General features: G+C 46.8%; 1 protein-coding gene across 1 annotated transcript in view; it reads right to left on the reverse strand.

The window, feature by feature from the left end:
- Positions 1–21173, reverse strand: part of AHDC1 (AT-hook DNA binding motif containing 1) — a 201097-nt gene that overhangs the window by 169205 nt on the left and 10719 nt on the right. Inside the window, 1 exon segment of the mRNA XM_079985886.1 lies at positions 9955–10055. Coding sequence (XP_079842012.1) covers positions 9955–10055 — 101 coding nt within the window.

The raw sequence follows: 21173 nt of genomic DNA on the forward strand, positions 1-21173 counted from the left end.
GAGTTGCATCACTTCTCTCCCCCCACACACACTCCATGCACACACCACCTCCACCTAACCGCCCCCCCCCCCCCGCCTGCTGCTATGTGTTGAAGGCTCCTTCGATCCAACTGTCTGTGAAGCTCTCTGCCAACACGCCTCTGTGCTGCATTATTTATAAAACAGAGGAGCAGAGGGCTAGGCAACAGCTGCAGAACACTCCATGGACGGCAGCACTGCCCAGCTTTAAAGCGCCACGACACCACAGGGCATGTGGTATGGGGGTGGGAGCCGGGAGGAGGGAGAAAGAAAGGGGGGGGGGAGAGAGAGAGAGACTTCCTTTGCTGCTTTTGCACAGAACAGGACTGTCATTTCCTGCCCTCTCCCACACGAGCGCGTCCAACTTCAGCAAGGCGGCTGCGCACAGGGCAATTCTCACGGTCTCTGGGAGAGGGAAGCATGTGTTACCCTGGTAAGAAAGAGGTGGCCTACACAATTCGTGGCCTCTTTGGAGACCCCCTTTCTCCCCACCCCCCAAAAAGCTGGTGGCATGGCAAGCCATGTGATTTGGAGTTGGGGGGGGGACTGCTTTACTGTTTGGAGAGATCACCCATTAAAACATGAGGGCTCTCATCAGTCACATGCTGCTGGTCACAGAGGCATGGGGGCGGGAGAGAGGGGGGGGGAGTCTTCCAAGTGCCTGTGGTTCAAAAGCTCAGCACTCACCCACCCTCATCTCTTGATACATCACAATCCTGTGCCATGGGGTGTGATGATCAAGTCTTCCCTTTGAAGAGCAAAACAGCCTCTCATTATTGGAGAGCTAGGATAAAAGTAAGCAGAGAGAAAGACACAGGACATGGGGGGGGATGAGGGCAAGAAAATCTATGGGGGGAAAGGCAAATGTGTCCCCTTGCACACAGTCAAAACCCAACTTCTCATCAATGCAAAAAATGGCCTTGCTTCAGTGGAGCAAGATATGACCCCAGGCACATAACTGGGCACATAACTTCACACACACACACACACACACACACACACACACACACACACACACAGTGTTTGAGGATCTGCCCAACAGAGCAAACAAGTTTGCCTTCTCAGCCCTCGCAGAATTGGCTCATCTCCCTGCTGCTGCAAGCCCCGTGAAGGCAATGTTAAGGCTTTTAATTTTTTATTATAAAAATTTAACATCCTGTCAAAGAGCTGCCTCTCTCTCCCCCCCAACCCCCCCACTCACAGCCCCTCCTCTTTTCCTGCCCCCATCTCCTCTCCAGAAAATCTGTACCCGCTGAAGCCAAGCTAGGATGCCGATAGGATTAATTCTGCATGACTGCCCATCTCCACAGGGGTGTCTAAGACCCTCAGGCCTGCAGCAATCTTTAAAATTCCTCCAGCCCAACTTAATTCCCCTTTTTCCTGCAGTGCCTGTGCATCTGCTGCAATCTAACGCACGGATGCTGGAGCACAAGGGAACAAAGACATACACACACATTTATTTATTTTTTGTGGGGAGAGAAGCAGGGCAGTTCTATGCCTGTCACAGTTTGCTCCTTGCTGAACGCTGCACAGACTGGGCAACTCCCTGGATCCTCCATCAATCCAGCTGCTCTTGATTTAAGACCTGGGTCCATTTGCTGCCATGGGCCAAGAGAGGTAGGAAGCAGTCTCCTCTGGCTCCTGTTTTGATTCCTCCATGTAACACTGTTCTCTTCCTTGGCCATGCCTCCTCTTTACACAGCACTGCATGAAAGGCTTGTTACAGAGGATGGAGCATCTTACAGCTTTACACCCCACTGGTTGTGCGATAAGGGCTGCCTGCTGTCCGGTGTTTGGTTGTTGTGTTCCGCAGGTGTATTCTGTGACATATCACTGATGCAAAAATAGTACCTGAGTGGTAAAAAGTTACAGGCTTTCAGTAGGACGTGGGGGGGGGGGGGAGGGAAATGCACGGATGGGAAACAAAGCCTATGTCCTCCCTGAAACTTGATCAGTTAAACAGAGCAAGTAAGAACCCTACAACCTACAGGAGGACTGGATAGTACTGGAAGAGAGAAAGGCTTGCATCAAGAGTGCAGCATTGTGCCATATAACCGCTTTCGAAGGAACCAGCAGCTGCAGAAGCACAAGCTGCTCATGTGGACTTGGAAGAACAGAGGAAAATATGCAGAGCTTCTGGTGCATCCAATGGTCAAGAGACCCAAACGTGAAACAGGATCCCAGCCGACCGCAGCAGATTCATAGCAAACGTGGCACAATTGATACTGAGACACATTGGCCACATTTGGACAGCTACACCTGGGCTTAATAAGCTAAGATATGAAGGAGCCACATTATAGCCCCTTTGTTCTTCCCTTCACCAGAGTGAGCAAACAAACCAGGAAGTCTCCCACGAAGTACTTCCCATTTAATCCAAACCGGAAAACTATGGTTAACTGCTTCAGAACAAGCCAGTTTTTTAAGCCAATGTCAAACCATGGCTTAATATCCTGGCTTGTTCCAAAGCCGTTAAGCATAATTTCCTGGTTTAGATTAAATAGAAACTATAGACTTTGAGGTTTGACAATTTCTGCAAAGGGACTGTGCATGCAGCCAAAAGGCTTTTTCATCTCTTAGCTTATTTAAAACTGAGATATTGCCATTCAAACACAGCTACACTCTCACATATATACTTTATTGGAAGTAGAAAGGTTAATATACATGGCCATGTTGGTCACTCAAGAGACCACATGCCACTTTCGCAATTCCAGCAAATATTTTGATCTCATGGCCAATACATCATTAACCTTTTTCTAAAAGTAGCACGGGGTGGGAGCCATCTCAGTCGTGATGATATGAAGCAGCCAACCACCTTGCATTCTGCTCACAAGTCAAGCCAAACTACAAAAGATTCCAGCTTACCATGGAACAGAGTACACAGCAGGCCCCCTTATAAGATCAAGTTGCCATGGATCCCACCGTGAAGCAAGTTAAATCTTCCTTCTGCTGCAGAAATCCCAAATCAAAAGCCCGCACGAAAGGACCATTTGCCTTTTTAGACCAGGGAGGAAGTGTGCATTGTGGGGCAGCCTTCCCACCAGAAGGAGCTGGTGAAAAGCTGGTCATCTCCACAATCTGGAATTGCAGGCACAGAAACTGATCTGGAAAAGAATTCCAAGGCCACACACCTGAATAGTAAGGAAGCTGCACCCTACCACTGAGAGGAGTGTCTCTGGACCAGGCATAGGCAAACTCGGCCCTCCAGATGTTTTGGGACTACAACTCCCATCATCCCTAGCTAACAGGACCAGTGGTCAGGGATGATGGGAGTTGTAGTTCCAAAACATCTGGAGGGCCGAGTTTGCCTATGCCTGCTGTCTGGATCGTCTAAACAGCAATGCTGCTTTCTAGCATTATGGTCAGTCAATCAGGTCAGCATAGTCTCCTGGTTGACTTAGTTCAACCAGGAAGCAAGATACATTTTCATGTGCTAGCATGTGGCTTCAGCAAGTGGCTGGGGAAACCCAGCCGGATGGGTGGAATATAAATAAATTATTACTATTAATTATTATTATTATTATTACTACTACTACTACTACTCAGTTTCCTATGTAGCACAAACCATAGTCTGCTAAGGCATAATTGGTAAACTATGGTTAGCTGGAAACCTCACTTTGACATCTGCTTCCAATGCTGCTCTGGTGGTTACCACTTTCCCCTCAGGTTTGCCCATTCAGGTGCCCTGTCAATCAATAAATTGCATTAAACAGAGAGAGGAAGGAGTGTGAGCATTCCCAGCTTGTTTCCAATAGTCTGAATGAGGCCACAGAACAAACACAGATTTTGGAGAGTGAGCAAAGAGGCTACTGAGGACAGCACAAAGAAAATGAACAAGTGAGGAAGTGTATCCACAAAGCATCCCTCAGCCATGGTATAATTCTGACTTTCCCTCCAGCATTAGAACCTGAAGTGACAGGTGTACTTATTGAGGAATCGAATACTGGCTTAGCGGTCAGGTCATACCCCTCCCACTAAGCTTTATGCAAAAAGAGGTTATCGTTCAAGCACAGCACAAAAATTCATGGCCTGAAACCACTGGAGGCAGGATAGGTTTCTTGGCAACATCACAGAAGGCCAACCAATCAGCACCGTCCAGCCAGCTTCTCCTGGCAGTGTACAAAACTCTGTTCTCTACCCCCAGAAGTGACATGAAATATGTACTTTTGAACTCAATGTGGCAAGGCCACTTCCAATCTGGCCACACTGCTCTCTACATGCCACATCGATCATCTCTGACAAGCCACTAATCCTGGGGTAGCCAATGTGGTACCCTGCCGATGACATTATTACTATTGTTATTAATGTTTATAATTCATTCATAAAGGCATTCAGGGCTGTACTCAATATTTCATTAAAATACAGACCCAACATTAAAGACCATAAAACCAATGGACATAATAAAACCTCCCAATGCCTGCTGGTCCAAACCAGCAGAGACGATGGTCAGGACTGATGGGAGCTGTAGTTGCAACAATTCAGGGGGGCACCACTTTGGTCATCTCTGCTTTAGCCTAAAAGCAAGGGTGGGGAACCTGTGGCTCTCCAGATGCACTGGACTTCAGCTCCCATCAGCCCAGCCAGCATGGCGATGGGATTTGAAGTCCAACACCAAGTAATATAGAATTCAGTTGCCATACACACTCCCCTGTGAGAAACAAACACAGGTCATAGGAAGCTGCTCTATACCAAGTGATGAACCATTGCTCCATCTAGCACAGTATGATCTAACCTGCCTGGTAAGAGACTCTCCAGGGTTTCACAGAACTGGACAGTTGGAAGGTACCCTGAGGATCATCTATTCCAACCCCCTGAAATGCAGAAATATGCAGCTGTCCCTTATGGGGATCAAACCTGCAACCTTGGTGTTATCTGCGTTTCAGAACGGGATCTCTCCCAGTCCTTTTTTTTTTTTATATATAATATTTATTAATAGTTTTTTTATAACATAATAAACGAAACATACAAAAAACATCACATTTCATAACATATTTTCTTATCCTTTTTGGACTTCCTCACATCTCCCTCTCCTACGTTCCAAAATATAAAAATTAATTCAGCAATTTATCACCTTGTCCCCACCTTATCTAATTTTCCAATGTTGTATCTTAAATTTTAGATATATTCATTTGACTTTTTAAAACTTTTTAGTTTAGCCTAATCATTATCTAAAAGTTGATTTTTTCCTAAATTTAGCTTATCTTCATAATTCAGTTTATCTAATTCAGTGGTGCCAAGTTGTTTGTGATCAAGCATCCTCCTTAACATTCATACAGTTTACAATATTTTTGCAAATAGTCCTTAAATTTCTTCCAATCTTCTTCCACCGTCTCCTCTCCCAGGTCTCGAATTCTGCCAGTCATCTTGGCCAGTTCCATATAGTCTATCAGTTGCATCTGCCATTCTTCCAGTGTGGGTAGATCTTGGGTTTTCCAATGCTTCACAACGAGTATCCTTGCTGCTATTGTTGCATACATAAAAAATGTTCGGTCATTCCTTAGCACCCTCTGGTCAACGATGCCCAAAAGGAAGGCCTCTGGTTTCTTAGGGAAGGTATACTTAAATACCTTTTTCAGCTCATTGTATATCATTTCCCAGAAGGCCTTAACCCTAGGGCAAGTCCACCAGAGGTGAAAGAACGTTCCTTCACTTTCCCTGCATTTCCAACACTTATTATCAGACAAGTGGTATATTTTTGCAAGTTTGACTGGGGTCATGTACCATCTATATATCATTTTCATTACATTTTCTTTCAAAGCATTACATGCAGTGAAATTCAGCCCAATGGTCCATAACTTTTCCCAGTCCTCAAACATAATATTATACCCAATGTCCTGTGCCCACTTTATCATAGCCGATTTAACCATTTCATCTTGTGTGTTCCATTTTAACAGCAAGTTATACATTCTTGAGAGTACCTTAGTCTTAGGCTCTAACAGTTCTGTTTCTAACTTCGATTTTTCCACCTGGAATCCTAACTTTTTATCAAGTTTAAAAACTTCTTTAATCTGAGCATAATGTAACCAATCTCGCACTTTGTCTTTCATTTTCTCCTGACTCTGCAATTTCCAATTATCTCCATCTTTTTCTAATATTTCCCAATACTTCGGCCATTTGGCCTCCATATTGAGTCTTTTCCGGGCCTTAGCTTCCAATGGTGAAAGCCACCTTGGAGTTTTGTTTTCCAATAAGTCTTTGTATTTTGTCCAGACATTAAACACTGCTTTTCTGACAATATGGTTCTTGAAATTCTTATTGATCTTAACCCTCTCCCAATCCTTCCTGGAAATGTCAGGCACTGAAACTGAGACCTGTTGCTTGCAAAGTGTATGTTCCACTACTGAGATATGGCCTTTCCCTTACAGATCACGCAGCATACTAGCTTTATCAATGGGGCAGCATCAGTACTACACCAGTAACTGCAGACACATGCTACCACCTGCATGTTGAGCCCTGTGCAGGTGTGACATGCTCCTGGACCAAGGCCAGACATCTAGAAGCCTCAGAGTTCACCTACCATGCAAGGCTGATTTGCATCAGTTTTGCTTAGGTGACAGCTCAGAGACTGAATGTGGCCCTCCAATCACCTCTATCTGGCCATACCCTCCAACATTTCTCTGATGAAAATAGGGACGCCCCCATTCCATAATGATAATTTTACTATTTATACCTCACAGATCTTACTGGGTCGCCCCAGACACTCTAGGCAGCTTTCAACATATATAAAAACATAAGACAACATTAAACATTAAAAGGAAACTTCCCTATAAAGGATTGCCTTCAGACAGCTTGCGGGTCAGATAACTCCATACCTTCCAACATTTCTGCAATGAAAATAGGGACATCCTAAGACATTCTGGGATCAAATAAGAAACTGGGATGGCTTTTCTAAACTGGGGTGGCCCCTGGAAAATAGGGACACTTGGAGGGTTTGTCTGGCCCTCAGAACTCTCATTTCACACTCCTCACTGATCCCACCTCACACCCCAAGGTTTGGTTTCATAGAATCATAGAACTGGAAGAGACCACAAGGGTCATCTAGCCCAACCCGCGGCAATGCATAAATCTTTTGGGCTTGAACCCATGAACCTGAGATTAAGAATCTTGTGCTCTACCGATTTAGCTATGTTTTGGGTTTTTCCTGCTGGACTGTGTCCCTGAACGCTAAAAATGTCTCATTTGTCTGGATAGAGAAGGGTGTATGAGAGTATGTGTAAACCAACCTGGTCTAGAAACGTAATATTCACATTTGTTGCTCCGCCCACATTTGCCTCTAGCCCTCCCCATCATTTGCATGTGGCCCTCAGTGGATTGCCCAGAAGCAAATGCGGCCCTCAAGCTGAAAAAGGTTCTCCATCCCTGATCAAATACATACATATTCATCCCATGTTTTTCAAAAGTACAAAACATTAGTGCATACCCATATCTATTAAGGCATAGTTAATGGCCAACAGCACCCTTGATGCTTTAGCTGAGATCCCTGTGTTGCAGGGGGTTGGAATAGATGACCTTTGGGGTCCCTTCCAACTCTACAATACTATCTGCTTTAAGGATGCCCTCTTGTTGAAAGAGGGACGTGGGTGGCGCTGTGGGTTAAACCACAGAGCCTAGGACTTGCCAATCAGAAGGTCGCCGGTTCGAATCCCCGTGACGGGGTGAGCTCCTGTTGCTCAGTCCCTGCAACCTAGCAGTTCGAAAGCACATCAAAGTGCAAGTAGATAAATAGGTATCGCTCCAGCGGGAAGGTAAACGGTATTTCTGTGCGCTGCTCTGGTTTGCCAGAAGCAGCTTGGTCATGCTGGCCACATGACCCGGAAGCTGTACGCCGGCTCCCTCGGCCAGTAAAGCAAGATGAGCGCCGCAACCCCAGAGTCCGTCACGACTGGACCTAATGGCCAGGGGTCCCTTTACCTTTACCTTTACTTGTTGAAAGCAAGCAATAATTGCTTTGCTGTACCTTCTGCCTATACCCGAAATAGGAAATAATTGCAGGGACCATGAAAATGTAGGTTAAAATGGTTGCATCCAATGTCACGTAAATACTGAAGAGCAACAGGTAAGAGATGCAGTTACACACACTTTGTTTTGCCCATCCCCTCCAACTCAGGCCTCTTTCGCTCACTTAATCATCTGCCGCTCTGCTTTCTTTAAACTGTGAGCTCCCCTCTGCAGGGCCATCAATTTAATACTTTGCAGGCTGCATCAAGGGTGCTGTAGGAGCAACTCCCCCGAATTTTCTTTTTCCGCACAGGGAGGGGAGAGAGAGAAAGACAGAGAGAAAGAGAGTGAGGGAGAAGTTATCCACAGGGATCAATTACACACGGGATCAGCTGCTTTTAAAGCCACCAAAGTGCTTAAAGGCAATCAGAACAATGGGCCTCCCAGAAATGGAAAAAACAGAACGGATGGTTAGCCCACACCCTCACATTCCCACAATGCACCAGCACCCACAAAGGAAGAGGCAAAACATTTCTTTGCACTTTGAAAGCTTAAAATCCAATCTAGCCTTGAGGCAAAGCTAGTCTTCTTCAGTTGGAGGAGGAGGGAGCAGAGTGCCCCCCCTCCTACTCACAACATGGTCCAACCCAGCCTCCTGTTGCAGAGCAAAGAAAGGAGGAAAACACACTTCCCATCCCAGATGCTTACAGAGCTCTAGATTGGTGCATTTAAATCACTTATATCTTTAGCTTCTCCTGCGCTAGCTATGGTTTTGTTATTTTTTGCACTGGTAATTAGGGGGTGGAACAGATGGCAGAGGGCTCATTTAAAGTAATGCATCCATTAAAACAACCTTCGCTGCCGGGGACTGTGTTCCACAAGGGTTGGCTTTCATTTGGGGTCCAGAGGGAAGAAGGCAGGGGAGAGGAACTGGACTTGGGAAAACAAACAAAACGGAGGCCCCATCTGCACTATATATTTGAAGCAGCGTCATATCAGTTTAAACAGTCATGGCTCACCCAAAGAATTCTGGGAACTGTAGTTTGCTCAGAGTTGTTAGGTGACCACTATTCCCCTTCACAGAGCTACAGAGGGATCGATTGTTAAACCACTCTGAGAATTGTATTATTTATTTATTTAACAAAAGTTATACACCACTTGATTGTAAAACAAACAACAATAACAACAACCCTCAAAGCAGTTTGCAAAAAGATAAAACAATAAAATCAAGAAATTCACAATTGTACTTTAAAACACACCAAAGTTAAAATACTAAAACAGATTAAAATTACCTCAATTTTCTAACCATCTGGGCAGGCTTGTCTAAACAAGAATGTTTTCTGCAGGTGTCAAAAAGAGTACAGTGAAGTCGCCTGCTTGATCTCAACAGGCCGGGAGTTCCAAAGTGCAGGTACTGCTACACTAAACAATCAAGTTCTTACAAATGAGTAATAGGTATTATGTGGCACCTGTAGTAGTGCCAATTCCACCAATCCAAGCGGTTGAGTGGGCAAAATGTGGGGTATGGAGATCTCGTAGGTAAATTGGTCCCAAGTTGTTAAGGGCTTTAGATACCAATAGTAACACCTTGAACTTGGCCCAGCAGCAAATCGGCAATCAGTGCAAATCTCTGAGCACAAGTGTTATTTGCTGACAGGGTCTTGCTTCTGTCAGCAATCATGTTGCAGCATTCGGCACTAACTGCAGCTTTCAGATCAAGCGTGAAGGAACCCCACATAGAGTGCGTTGCAGTAGTCTAGTTTTGAAGCAACCAACGCATGAACTACTATGGCAATGCTTTCCTGGTCCAGGAAAAGATTTAGCTGTCAAACCAACCACAAGCCGGTAAAAGGCATTTCTAGACACTGAGGCTACCCGAGCTTCCAGTGGCAGAGCTGGATTCAGAAGCACCCTCAAACTATGAAGCTGCTCCTTCAGGGAGATTGCAACCACTTCCAGGGCAGGTTACTTACCCATTTCTTGGACACTGGAGCTACTCACCTGCAATGCCTCCATCTTGCCAGGATTCAAGCTCAGCTTGTTTCTCCTCATCCATTTCCCTACTGCGTCCAGGCAATGCCCGAGGGACTGCACGGCCTCTCCTAATTCAGATGTAATGGAGAAACAGAGCTGAGCACCATCAGAATACTGATGGCACCTCGCTCCAAAACCTCTAAAGACGGCTCCCAACGGCTTCATGTAGGTCTTAAATAGCACCAGAATGGCACACCATAACATAGTTGCCACTCTCCCAGTGCTACTTTCTGGACTCAGTCCTGAAGGTAGGACTGGAACCTACTGTGTTGCTAACTCCCATTTCCCAGAGCCGGTCCTGGAGGATACCATAGTCAATGGTATCAAATGCTGACAAGAGATCAAGAAACAGGAGCAAGATCACACATCCTACTCTCTACAAAGGTCATCCATCAGGGAGACCAAGGATGACTCAGTTCTGTGGCCATGCCTAATCCCAGATGGAAATGGATCTGAATTGTAGCTCTGGGAGGGGAGTAGAGGGTCTCCTAACAACTTTTAGCAAACTACAGTTCCCAGGATTGCTGGGGAGGAGCCACGGCTGTTTGAAGTGGTATGATACTGCTGTAAACTTATAGTTTAGGTGGGACCTAAGACCTGAATGGATGGAATCCACGCAGACACAAATCCATTCTTCGGCAGCTGCGCTGCACCAAACAGGCACGTTGCACAGGATCAACTTTCTACCAGGCTGGCAAGCAGGGGGAGGAGGTGAAAACCACCTACAGAGCCTCTGCATAGTTTCAGGGGGCTGTTGAGATCAACTCCCCTATTCCAGCCACTGTTCCTGTATTTTCATCATCATGTGCCTTTTGCTACTGCTCCTATCTTGCTTTCTACATCACCGGAGCAGTCAGTTTTTACCCAGAACCCCTTGCTGGCAATCACACCTGGAATTTGGTTTGGAAAATCCCTGAACTAAAAGCAACTTCATTACCAGAGTTATGTGCATTAAACAAATTTTTGATCAAAGTTTGCTCCTAGGTAACACTGATTCTGCGCCATCGGGGGGGGGGGGCGGTCCTGATCATTTTGTACAAATTTGAAGATACCTGCACATATTTGCTTATTTTGGATAATTTATCTGGCATTTGCTAGCCCATGCAGAAGAAGGGGAGAGTACTCCAATTTCCACCTTCTTTCTGCTTAGTTCCCTCTGCTACTGCCCAGTTCCAGCATCAGGCATTGTCTACAAATTTTCAAGCTAGTCATGAGGACTAGAAACCTGATGGAGTTTAAATAAAAAGTAAAGCCAGGACTTTATACGCCCAGAATGCCAAATGCTAGGCTACCACGGCGCAAACACAGAATAACACACAGCCCTGAGCACGATCATCTTGATACTAGGGTGCCCAACATTTAGTCAACAGGGAACTCCCAAAACGAAGGAGCAACAGCTCCCCAAATCTCCCACGTGCCTCGTTTGGTTGACAAAGAGGGCACAAGAAACTCAGGTTGCTCTGGATTCATGCAGCATTGCATTGCCACATTTACCTAACAAAGAAGAAGCTGGTGCAAGATCTTCCTGCGCCTGAGGTGAAGGCTTCCATGCCAACTGGCATGACCTAGAAGGAGTCCTGCTAAAAATGCAACAGGATGGAAAATCAGAAGGTTCCTGTAGTTTTGCAATAACGCTGTTGCGGCAAGGGCAAAGCCAGCCTCCAGGCCTTTAGGAGACGCCTTGGATGTGCAACCACAGCCAGAGACTTTGCAGCATTTCAACAAACCGAGTCAACCGGTAGAACCCTCGCCAGAGATTTGAGGGGTGTGGTGAAGGGCACTGCCTGGGGGGCCACCACAAGAATCCTGCAATCCTTGCCTCTGCCCTCCTCAACCCCAGCCTACCCCCACCTGAGCTCCAGCTCCCACAATGGAAACCTGAGGTAGGCCGAAAAGGAGCAATCACCATTCCAGGCAGCAGCGGCCTCTCCTGTTTCAGGCTCAGCTCCCAGGAGAGCTGGGGCAGGCTTTGTTCAGGAATTGGAGAATGGGCCAGAGAAAGAGAGAGAGATGGTCCCTGCCAGCGCTTGTGTTTCACTCTCATGGAATGCTGAGGAGAGGGGAGCGGAGCAGGAAGAGAGCCCCCCCAGCCCCCCCCCACCCCAAACAAAGGGCTTTGGACAAGGGGAAGTGAGGGAGGGTTGCGGGGTTACAGCTCAGAAGCAGAAGGTATTTGTGCTAGGGTAGGGGTGCAGGATGAAGGCTGGCTTTTGCAAGCAAGTTTTAGCCAACTACTGGGCATGTAAGGGAATGTGGATACTCACATGGGGGTAATTGAAGGGCCATTAAGTTTGGGGGCACACTCATCCACGTATACACCACGGGTATCTGTTATGGGGAGCATGTTCATCAGCCCCCCATCCAGAAGAAAGTTCCAGAGAGTAAATTTCAGTGAACAGCATGAAACACATGTATCAAAGGAAGTGGCCTTTGCAGGATTGGAGCTGAGAGTTGGGCTTCTTCACTACTTAATACCCCTTGCCAAGGCATCTTAGAAGCACAGCACCTTCCCATATACTTCATCATTGGAGCCATTATCGTCAGCCAAGTCCCATTAAAGGCAAATCCACAACTGTCGAACTGCTCCGTGCACCCACTAGGTTTTGGAGGAAGGTCAGCAATGCACAAGGGGATTCCAGGACCTGCTGTTATGTGGCAGAAAATGGCATGGTTCTGCAGAAAGCAGCATGAATGAAAAACTGGGGGGATTTCCCTTTGCACATAGGATAAGGCTATTAATGGCTACTAGCCACGATGGCTACATTCTGCTTCCACAGGCAGAACACCAGTCGCTGTTGCTCTCAAGCTATGATTGGGAGCTTCTCATAGACATCTGGTTAGCCACGGTGAGAAAAGGATATTGAACTAGATAGAGGGGCCTTTGGCCTGATGCAGCAGGGCTCTTCTTGTGCCCTTAATATTGTGCTGAAGGTGGAATCCACTGCAGAGGATCACTTAACACTACCTCCAAATCATTTCCCAATCAACCAAGGCATTAACATGCATGGAGGAAGTGGGACACTGGAAATGATAGAAAAAGGAAGAGGGTCTGTATTCATGCACACAATGACATGGACCCTGGGCTACAGAATACGCCATGATAAAACAGTTTCAGTCAGCTGAAATTATAAAACAAGGTTCTTGGTCATGTTTATGAAGATGCCACTACATTTCCTATACTTGCACCAAAGGAGGAGGGTACTCTTCTCCAATCATAACAAAAAATCCTCTTGTTGGCTTCACAGGGATATGGAATCATGAGTAGAGGTGAGATTTGAAGTACACCTGCACTTCCCTTGGGGCCTTTGGAGGAAGGAGCAGGAAGAGAGGGAAACCACATATTTGTGGAGAGTATTTGCTAGCTGGCTGCCCCATCTGTCTGTTTTACACAAGCTTCTTCCGGCACCACTATCCCCTCTTTCAGAGAGAGAGAAGGATGGAAGGAAAACAATTGGGGAGGGTGGGAAGAAGAGAGGAGGAGGAGGAGGAGGAGGAGGAGGGGGGGGGGAGAAATGAACAGGAAAGATTCCAACCCACCCAGTCCTGTTCAAATATTTAGCATGTGCTTGCTAGGTGTTTCTGCTGCCTTTAGGGTACCTTGGTGTTTGAAGCATCAGAGAGCAAAGAAAAGAAAAATTGGGGGGGGGGGCAGAGAGAAGAGAAAGAAGAGGTAAAAAAAATAAAAATACAGAATGGATCAGCAGAGAGTGTGAGAGGAAGCTTTCTGGATTGTGTCCATCTCCATTTAACGACGAGCATTATGAGCACTAAGGAGTACAGATGGCTGCAGTGCAGAGCTAAGGGCAGAGCTGGGCGCCTGGGGGAGCAGGAGGTTAAGAGCAGAGAGAGAATGACTCCTCAAATTGCACCTGGAAAGCCTCCGAGTTGGGGAGAGGAAGAGAGCAGAGGCCTCCAGTGAGGATTTACACATTGGCTGGAAGGGGGGTGGGGAGGGAGAAGAGAGGCCTCTGGAATTTACCTTTGATCAGTCAGGCAGAGATGCCAGCCATGTGTTGAGCTGCACACCACTGACCCTGCAGACCCACATACCTTGCGCTCCAGGGAGCCCAGGGATATAGGTAGCAGTTCCCATTCTTGCTCACAAGGAGATGGCAGCTAGGGTTACACTAAGCAGGTCCCTCCAGGCTTGGATCCTGTTCCATTACAGTTCACATCAGGCATTTCAGGAGGACATCGCCCCCACCCACACGCCAGCCTGGCTCCCTCAGACACCTCCCTCCTCGCACCCCCCCACGACTCCTCTTCCCAGCAATCTGTATTCCTCACAGACTCAGCAACCGCACACATAGCTACCTCCGAGCTGCCCAATGGCTCCCGAGTGACCCGGGGGACAGCAGGCAGCTGTGACACTTCAGTAGCCAATGTGAGCAGAAGGACTCTCTGCCTCGCTTTTCTTTTTACTTTTTTTAACTAGCGCATTAAATGGCACTTTCGGCCGGGGGGGGGGTGCGTTACTGTCCGCCCTTGCGCTCTTTTGCCTGCCCCTCATCCCTTCCAATATGGAATCTGACCCCTCATTCCCAGCTTATTCCTCCAGAGGGTTGTCAGCCATTCAGAGGGTGTTTTATATATAAAAAAACAACCACACACCCCAGTCCAAAATAAGCTTCCTACTTATAAGGGGGTCGAGTTCCACTGGTATTTTGGTTGTTTCATGAAGGAAATAGAAGTTGTGAAGGTTTGGAACACTAACTTTGATCAATCGTGCCTTCAATCTCAAAAAATAAAAATAAACGTTGAGGACTTCTGGAGGCAGAAAAGAGCAACTGCAACTTCTCCCCCCTCCCAACCACACATAAACTTTTGGTATTGTAGAATTATAACACACAGTCTTGTTGATGCCCGTTCTGGAAACAACACGCAGAGAAGTAAAAAGGTAGCCAACCCGATGTCCAAAATATCTGGAGGGCACTTGCTTGGCAAAGGCTAGTCTAACACAAATATTAAGGACTAGTGACTTGTTTGTCAGCCCATTTCTTATACAGTGGTACCTCGGGTTAAGCAATTACTTCGTTCCGGAGGTCCGTTTTTAACCTGAAACTGTTCTTAACCTGAAGCACCACTTTAGCTAATGGGGACTACTGCTGCTGCCACGCCACCGGAACACGATTTCTGTTCTCATCCTAAAGCAAAGTTCTTAACCCGAGGTACTATTTCTGGCTTAGCGGAGTCTGTAACCTGAAGCGTATGTAACCCAAGGTACCACTGTAATACTCAAATTAATGCAAGCAGAGACTCACGACTATGGCAGTGGGGTTGCAATTGTCCTTCTTGGGTCTCCCACACACGACAACTGCCACATTTTAACAAAGCAAAGCTTGCTTCATGGCTACTATGAAAAACATGCAAGCCAAACTCCTTAACAGACGGCCAGGTGCTTAGGGGGCTGTGCAGCTCAGAAAGGGAATCCACACACCCTCACTGGTTATATGTTAGAAAGCAATGCTGGCCCACAGGAAAGCAATGGAAAGAGCCCACACGACCAACGGGGCAGTGAGCACCTTTCCTTAAACTGCAGCACCACAACAGAACAGAGCACCTAAGTGGCCCACACAAGCCAGCAGACTGCGATGGAAAGCAGAAAGTCCATAATGGAGGCTAAGCAGCCAAAAGAAAACAAGAAAAAGAGGCCTAGGGGTACATTAGTTCCTTATCTCACACACAATTGACACCCGGGGCAAAGGGATAGCTCAGTCGGTAGAGCATAAGGCTCTTAATCTCAGGGTGGTGGGTCACGCTGGGGAAGAGATTACTGCATTGCAGGGGGTTGGACTAGATGACCCTCAGGGTGCCTTCCAACAATTCTACGATGCTGGAAAGCCTGGGAAAGACAGCTAGACAACATTACCTGCAATGTTGGTGGGATGGGGCCGCAGCTCAGGGATGGAGTACATGCTCTGCATGCAAAACATCCCAGTTTCAATCCCTGCAGAGCCGCTGCCAACCAGTGTAAAACAGGGGCAGCCAGTAGTGCCCTCCAGATGTGCTATTGTGTTGTCTTCTCCCTAACATGCTGCTGTTACAAGCCACATATCCCCAGCTCCAACCAATACTTTGCACAGCCCTAGGAAAGAATGCCCCACACAATGGGTTTTCTGCCTGTTCCCACCAAAGCCCATTCCATGCATTTGCAGCCCTCGTCAGCCTCTATCCACCCGTTCCACAAACCCAGCTGAATTCTTCCCTCCTTCCCCCTCGTTTCTCCGCCACTACCATAAATAAACCCTTTTTCCACACTTGGCATGTGCCCTCTGCACTCTCAGCTCCTCACCCACAAAGTTCTACTTATTTAGCCTCTTCTGCTGCTGTTCCTTCAAGCCACCGTGGGTAACAAGGGCGGGGGGACAGGGAAGGAAAGATAATCACAAGTCAATTCATTCCATTTCGATGCCAAAACAATTGAAGAGCCCAATCTGACAAAGTATTAAAGGTAATTGTGATACCCCAAAATGCAACCCCCTTAACACATCACAAACATTCAGACTACATGGAACAACCTCCCCCTCTGAAATAAGGCAAGCACCAAATGTGATGCGTTTCCAGCCCTGGCTAAGAACCCTACTTACTTTCCCAGGCCTTTGCAGACCATTGATATCAGTTGCTGTTTTATTTTGAGTCTGCACTACTGCTGCTGCAACGAGTGATTTAAGGTATTCTGATATCTTTTAATATTGCTGGAAGCCACCTTTTGTGGGTTGTTTTGTGTTGCTGTTTCTGTAGGAGTTTCTTACACATTTTAAAACAAATAATACAAACACATTGCAAAAAGGACACAGTGTCAGAAAGAAAGAGCTACACCCCCTTAAAAAGAGTCTGTATCTCCCAGCTTTTGCAAAAAAAGAAAGGGATGCTGCCCACTATTTTTATTTATTTATTTTACAAAATTGTTATACTACTAACCAGAACAAAAGACATCTAAGCAGTTTATGCTAGTGTATGTAGGTATTGGGGACACCAGAACTTAGGACTTGCTGATCAGAAGGTCGGCAGTTTGAATCCCCGTGACGGGGTGAGCTCCCGTTGCTCGGTCCCTGCTCCTGCCAACCTAGCAGTTTGAAAGCATGTCAAAGTGCAAGTAGATAAATAGGTACCGCTCCAGTGGGAAGTTAAACGGCGTTTCCGTGCGCTGCTCTGGTTCGCCAGAAGCGGCTTAGTCATGCTGGCCACATGACCCGGAAGCTGTACGCCGGCTCCCTCGGCCAATACAGTGGTACCTCTGGTTACATACTTAATTCATTACGGAGGTCCGTTCTTAACCTGAAACTGTTCTTAACCTGAAGCACCACTTTAGCTAATGGGGCCTCCCACTGCCGCCGCACCACCACTGCACAATTTCTGTTCTCATCCTGAAGCAAAGTTCTTAACCTGAGGTACTATTTCTGGGTTAGCGGAGTCTGTAACCTGAAGCATATGTAACCTGAAGCATATATAACCCGAGGTACCACTGTAAAGCGAGATGAGCGCCGCAACCCCAGAGTTGCTGTGGCGGCAGTGGCTTCAAAGCAGCAGCAGCGGGCTCCCTTCTGCGCCAGGAGAGAGCCACCCGGCGCGGAGCCTGCCCACTGCTGCTTCGGAAGCAGCAGCAGGGGTGGCGGGCTCCGCTCTGCTCCAGGTGGCTTTCTCCCGGCGCGGAGCTGCCCAGCGTATTAGGCGACTGGGCTTAGAAGACGAACCCCCAAATTGCAGCTGTCAATTGGGGGGTTCGTCTAACACGCCCAGTTGCCTAATACGCCGGAATCTATGGTATACCTCCTTACACCAGCTGCTGGGACTTGCGGGTGGGCAGAGTGGCTTGCGAGCTTCCCATCGGCATCTGGTTGGCCACTGTGAGCGCAGGATGTTGGACTAGATGGGTCTTTGGCTTGATGCAGCAGGGCTCTTCTCATGTTCTTATGCACCATTGAGTAATTACAGTTGTACCAATTTTTCCTTTCCTGCTAAAAAAATAATGCTAAAAGCAAAAGAAGCCACACACAAAATCTCAAAATTATTTTATTTTAATTTTTTTAAAAGAGAGACAAATATAAATGAAAGCTGGGTGCAAGGGGAGAAGGACTTGGATTTCAAGGTTGCAGAACAGGTTCTCTTCTCTTTTCTCTACCAAGGCAACCTAAACTCATTGTAAAATTCAAATGCTGCTGTTGTGAAATCCACTGATAGAGCTTGTACACCTTCCCTCCTACAACAAAGCACCATGCAGTTCTTGTTTGCTATCAATTTCTTTGTGCTTGCTTCAGCTCTACACCTTTCTCTTCTCATTATATTCCTACTGGAGTTGTCTGACTTAAGAGGGAAGTCAGTTCTTGAGCACTGTAGATGTGGGGTGGCGAAATGACCTCCAGATGCTCAAAGACTACAATTCCCATCATCCCCCAACACTGGCCATGCTGACTGAGGCTGATGGGACTTGGCGAAACTGCTGTTCAAAATGCAAGTGTACCCATCTTCTCTCAGAAACAGATTTGCGTTCTCACCCATGCTATCAAGGTACAGACCTCCAATAATGGAAAAAAGTTTGAAGATGCCCTCAGGACAGAGGACTGGATCTTCACTAGGAGTTTTGTGCCCAGCTGTATTATTAATTATTATTATTATGCTTCTGCTTCAGTGGAGGAAAGCAGATGAGCCGCCCCCCTTTCATACAATGTAGATATCCAGAACTTGTAGGAAAACTTAACATATTTGCCATGTCCTACCTTGTAATCTCAGAGAACTCTTGATAAACACAGGTCACATCCCCACCGTATACTTAATGCACCTGGTTACCCCCGCAATAGTTCTGCGAACCATAGTTTCCCCCTGACAAAGTTGTAATTCTATGCAGCCTTAACAAAACTACAGTTCCCAGCACTCTTTGCGGAAAACCACGTATGATATGCAGGCAGCCAAACAGTACAGTCCTGAAGTGAAATAATGAACTGTGCCACTTGAGGCTGTTATGTGTGGGATCATGTTACTGAAGAAAACCCCAAGGAAAATCTCATTACAGAGTTAAAAAAAAAACTAGACAGAACCTCTCTTTGATGTTAGTTTTTTGTTTGACATGCAGAAATTTCTCCCTCCCACCCCTCAAATATGATATTCCCAGTCCCCTGCAGCCTGAAGTAGTGCAGTCCATTCAACCCCCTCATTCGACTGCATAGGTGGACTAGGTCCCTGAGCTTTTCAGCCAATGGAGCTGGGTTCCCTGCACATGTGCTAAAAGGCTGTGCTCGCCCCACCCCACCCCCACCAGCAAAGTCCCCAGCGGAATTTCAACTTTGCTGTGTATTGCATGTGTTTTCAAACCCCACCTGCTGATCCCATTCACAGTCCCCTTTGAGCAGCAGTGTAACCAAACACCAGCTCCCACATACCAACTGGTGGGTGCCATTTGGGAACAGCCAGCAAACCTTTCCCTTGAGGAACAGGAGCTGCAGATTCTCACTCAACGGCATCTCCGCCATCATTTAGCCAGCACCATCCTACTCTGCTATGCACCTGGATCTGCAACACCAGCTGCCTCTCCGAACTCCCTTTCCTGCGAGGGCCGCCCCATCGTCCACTCCCATACCTCTCCAAAGCACCACCCACATTATCCACCTTTGGGAGCAAATATGCACCAGCTAACTAAGGCTGTGGGAAAAACATCCAGGTGTGTTTGCACTGCCTTCTACTGAAGTTCCAGGGTAGGGAAGGGTATGGGTGAGATAAAGAGAGATGTTCATGCTGATAGTGAGATCAGAGGAACACAGGAAGCTGCCTTAGGTTATGTCAGATCATTGGTTCATCCGACTCATTATTTACACTGACCAACAGCAGCTCTCTGGGGTTTCAGGCACAGATTCTCTCCCAGCCCCACCTGGAGATGTCAGGGATTGAATCAGGGACTTTCTGCATTCGTGGCAGATGCTCAACTGCTGAGCTGTGGCCCCTTCTCCTAAATCTCATCATCTCAAAGTCACCAGTTCAGATCCCAATGTCATTGCTTCTCAACCTCCTCCTCCCATCTACTGCATGGAGATAATACTGGCCTGCTGTGTTGTATTCAGATACAGTGAATTAGCCGTGCACTTTCCCTTTTAGCGCAGCTCGGACTCTGAATGAGGCTCCCTCCTAAAGGGATAGTCAGTGTGGCACTCTCCCCATCAGCCCTGGCCAGCATGGCCAACTGTCCACCAATATCTGGACCCGAGCCCAACAACATGTCTGCCATTCCCACTTTATTACATTTTGAAATGTTCAGGGGTTTTTCCCCTTGAACATTGATTAAGCTGCCCTGGAAACATTTATTTAAAGAGAGATGTAAATTTATTAACAAAACAATAAGATGCCCCGGCATCAAGGGCTTTAAAATTGGAGATTGTCTACAGCCTAACTCTAATCTGCTCTGCTGTGGCCTTCACCTGCCTTTAATTATTCTGATGCTGTATTTTGAATTTTTTAATTGATTACTGCATGCTGTGTATTATTATTACTACTATTACTACTACTATTTATTAGATTTCTTACCCGCCCATTAACATAAGGTCCCAGGGCAGGTTGCAGCAATTTGAAAATACTTTTTAAAAAAAACACAATATAAAACAAATTACAGCCAGTAGAATATACTGTGGCACCTCTGGTATCTTTAGGCCACCTCTGGTATCAGCATATTAAAGGCAGGCTCCCAGTCCAGTGTGGGAGAAGAAAAAGTTTTTAGACTGATGCTTGCAGGGCACCAATACTGGTGCCTCATAAGCCTGGGGAAGAGAATGTTCTGTAAATGGAGCAGCAGCAGCACAAAAAAGGCCCTTATCCCAGTCTGCACCTACCTACAGTCATACAGAGGAGAGCCTTCTAAACAGAGCTGAAAGATTAAGACAGGTTCAATGGGAAAAGGCGGCCTTTCAGGCAGACGACAGGTTACATCAGGGCTGTATGAACATTAGCCTTGCAGGATCTAGTTTGGTTTTTTATGGGGTCCGCTGTCCAGGGTCTGGAGCAAATCAATGACTTAAAGCAAGTCAATGGGTTATAGAATTATAGAACTGGGTGCCCCTGTGCAGGCACACCCTCAGCCAAGGAACTGAGCTCAGGACCCTCACACCCTACAAAATCCACTCCTTGTCTTCCCCTCCCCATGACGTTTATTGCTTTAGCAGCATAATTCAGGAATACAACATGTCTTCTTGTGGTTGCTTTGG

Source organism: Podarcis cretensis (genome assembly GCF_951804945.1).
Source record: "Podarcis cretensis genome assembly, chromosome: 8".
In the NCBI taxonomy this organism is placed as follows: domain Eukaryota; kingdom Metazoa; phylum Chordata; class Lepidosauria; order Squamata; family Lacertidae; genus Podarcis; species Podarcis cretensis.